We start from the raw sequence: 3622 nt of genomic DNA, 5'->3' as shown, positions 1-3622 counted from the left end.
CTCCTAAAGGCGGGTGAGTTGGAGCCAGGAACCCATGAGAAGAGGCTGAGCTCCAGCCTCGGCTATCCCAGCCCGCAACTGAACAAAAACCAGGGTGAGGTGTGCATTTTAGCCACATTTCCCAGATCAAGGAGACAGAAAGGTTGAGGGCAGAGAGAAGAGAGTGCTTGACAGACCAGAGCTTGAGAGGTGCTTGGAGATGATACGTGAGGGCACTGACATTCAGGCAGCTCTGACGTTACTGTTTCCATGTTGATTCACTATTTTTCGTGTGTGAGGGGAGTGTAGGGGGAGGGGGAAGGACACTGAGGCCCTAAGAGGGTAAGTAACTGTATCATCGTAGCTGAGCAGATGTAGGAGGGCAGGAACCACCCACCCAGACCTCCTGCTCCCAGAGCGGTGGTCTTTCCCTTGCACCCCTAGGACACTTCAAGCCGTGGAAGACAAATGACCTTGTAGGACACAGAGAGAGGTGGGCTGGCCAGGTGAAGGTGGAGTGGGATTCAGGGGAGAAAATGGATCCAGTGCATGGTCAATTCCGATCCCCAGATCCAATTTCTTTTATTTATAATTTCCCCCTGATGTATCAGTCCAACTAGCTGCCAAGGTCTAATGCTTTAAAGATGATCAGGGGCGCCTGGGTGGCTCAGTCGGTTAAGCATCTGACTTCATCTCAGGTCACGATCTCGCGGTCCGTGAGTTCGAGCCCCGCGTCGGGATCTGGGCTGACGGCTCAGAGCCTGGAGCCTGCTTCCGATTCTGTGTCTCCCTCTCTCTCTGCCCCTGCCCCGTTCATGCTCTGTGTCTCTCTGTCTCAAAAATAAAATAAATGTTTAAAAAAAAATAAAGATGATCAAATATCTACTTGATCCTGCTACACCGCAACTCTGCCAGAGGACTTTCTGTCCCTTTGCACAAAAGTCCCCATCAGCCTTCAGAGAGGAGTCGACTGCAAGGCAGGTGTCCGTGCATGTTCTGTTGGGCTGTAGGAGTAGACACACAATTCATGCAAACTCCGGTAATAGCTTCTGTGTGCAGTTTTGTTCCTTTTTTTTTTAAGTTTATTTATTTCTTTAGAGAGTGAGAGAATGCAAGCAGGGGAGGGGCAGAGAGAGAGGGAGAATCCCAAGCGGGCTCCGTGCTGCCAGCACAAAGCCTGACGTGGGGCGTGATCTCACAAACTGTGAGATCATGACCTGAGCCAAAATCAGGTGTCAGATGCTTACCCGACTGAGCCACCCAGGCGCCCCATGCAGTTTTATTCCTAATGACAGTCCCTCTTACTGGCAGTTCAGTCTTCGGTGTGTGACGTCAGCTCTTTCTGTCTCCGTTTCCTCATCTGTAAAACGAGGATAGTAAAAGTTCCTGCCTTCTAAAGTGGTTGTGGGGATTAGATAAATTAACACCTAAATCACTGAGAATAGTTTCTAGCTATGCGTTTCTATGATTAAAGACAATATCTGTTCTTAATGAAATCTCTTGTTGGTAAACAAAGAGGCTGTAATTAAGGCAGCGGCTTTCTGTTAAGGAAGCACCTTGTTGGGTTGAGAACGGAAGGGGAAACCTATGCATGGCTTCCGATCTTTGTGAATGTTGATTGATTTTAATGACTTCTAAGACTTCAGACTTTTTTTTTTTTTTTGCTTTTAAACACTCACAGAAAATAAAAATAATCCCTGGAACATTTGCACAGCACCTTTCCCTCTGCAAAGTGCTTCGTATCTTATTTGGTAACTGTCTTCATTCCGTGAAGACATATTAAACCCTTCCTACGTGCTGAGCTCCAAGGGCACATATCCCTGCCAGGGAAAACAGACTCAAGAGAGACTTTTCCATGAGAAGTACAATCTGCCCCATGGGGATGGGAAAGACAAGGTGCTTTGTCAGAAGGGGTGGCCCGTGGAAGGCACAGAAATGAGAGAAAGCATGGGGATTAGAGAAGGTGTGCAAATGATCCCGTGTGGCTGGAGAGACGTGTGATGGGGGAGGGTGGCTGAGGGTGTGAAGAGTGAGAAGAAAGCAAGGGACATGGAGAAGTAGGGAGGGGGGGACCCCATGGCGGGCTCTCCCCAAAATGTTGAGACGTCTGCAAAATATCCTATCCTAGACGGGACGCCATGGCTGGATTCTAACAGCAGAGTTAGGTACGATCAGATTAAAGCCTTAGACATATTACTCTGGCGACAACAAAGAGCAAGAATTGGCAAGAAGTACTTCTGAAGCCGGGGAAAACTGTCAGTGACAGTTGTTGTTTTGATGCAGGCGAGTGATGACAAGTGTTTGAGATAAGGGAGGAGCTGTGTGTGATCTTGCAGAGAAAGAGACAGAGTCCCGAGACAGACATTCCCGTGGTGGGCAGGACCCCGTGGACCAACCCCTCCTGGAATGACAGGGGAATTTTGGTTCAGAAGGGTTATTTGACTCGCAGGGGCTCACGCAGCTAACTTGTGAGAAAGGTGGGGGAATGTGTAATCCTATTCTGCGATGTTCGCCTGCACTGGCTTCCTGGACATAGAAGATGGTTCTTGTTTCTCTGCGCTCCCTTGAAGGGAGGGGCTGAGAACAGTCACCTCTGAAGCTCACACAGCACCTGCTGTGTTTTGTCCATAGTACGTGGACTTAAGCTAGAAATACGGTTCAGTCCTGTTTACAGCTTCCTACCTGGCTTCTCATCCTAGCACTCTCAGGCACCTCTGGTGTCATGGCAGAGGAGAACCTCACCTCCACGACCCAGTTCCTCCTTACTGCGTTCACTGACTGTCCTGAACAGGCTCTCTCTCTCTTCCTCCTCTTTCTGTTGATCTATCTCATCACCTTGCTGGGGAACGCAGGAATGGTCATCCTGATCCGCGTGGATGGCCGGCTCCACACCCCGATGTACTTCCTCCTGAGCCACCTCTCTTTCATGGACATCTGCTACTCGTCCGTCACGGTCCCCCAGATGCTGGCCGTGCTGCTGGAGCACGGGGCGGCTCTGTCCTACACACGCTGTGCCGCTCAGTTCTTCCTCTTCACCTTCTTTGGCTCCATCGACTGCTACCTCCTGGCAATCATGGCCTATGACCGCTACGTGGCCGTGTGCCGGCCCCTGCTTTATGTCACCGTCATGACACAGAAGGCCTGTCTGGGTTTTGTGGCTGGGGCTTACGGTGCTGGTCTCTTCAGTGCCTCCGTGAGGACAGTCTCAGCTTTCACCCTCTCCTTCTGTGGAACCAATGAGATCGACTTTATTTTCTGTGATCTCCCTCCCCTGTTAAAGCTGACCTGTGGGGACAGCTACACCCAGGAGGTGGTCATTATTGTGTTTGCGATATTTGTCATCCCTGCCTGCATGGCGGCCATCTTGGTGTCCTACCTGTTCATCATCGTGGCCATCATGAGGATCCCCTCCTCGGGAGGCCGGGCCAAGACCTTCTCCACGTGTGCCTCCCACCTCACGGCCGTGTCACTCTTCTTCGGCACTCTCATCTTCATGTACCTGAGAGACAACTCTGGCCACTCCTTGCAGGAAGATCGGGTGGTGGCTGTGTTCTACACAACAGTGATCCCCATGCTGAACCCCCTCATCTATAGCCTGAGGAACCAGGAAGTGAAGGAAGCCCTGAGGAAAGTTCTCGAATGA

The 3622-nt window shown here is 50.7% G+C and overlaps 1 protein-coding gene across 1 annotated transcript; it reads left to right on the top strand.

Annotated features, from left to right (window-relative positions):
* The first annotated feature begins 2698 nt into the window (after nucleotides 1–2698).
* LOC106979532 (olfactory receptor 9Q1-like) lies at nucleotides 2699–3622 on the top strand. Its single transcript, XM_015077418.3, has one exon. The coding sequence runs from the start codon at nucleotides 2702–2704 to the stop codon at nucleotides 3620–3622; it is 921 nt and encodes a 306-aa protein (XP_014932904.1). The 5' UTR covers nucleotides 2699–2701.

This window comes from Acinonyx jubatus, chromosome D1 (assembly GCF_027475565.1).
Source record: "Acinonyx jubatus isolate Ajub_Pintada_27869175 chromosome D1, VMU_Ajub_asm_v1.0, whole genome shotgun sequence".
Lineage (NCBI taxonomy): Eukaryota > Metazoa > Chordata > Mammalia > Carnivora > Felidae > Acinonyx > Acinonyx jubatus.
Note: the sequence above shows the minus strand (reverse complement) of the source record. Positions and strands in the feature narration are given on the sequence as shown.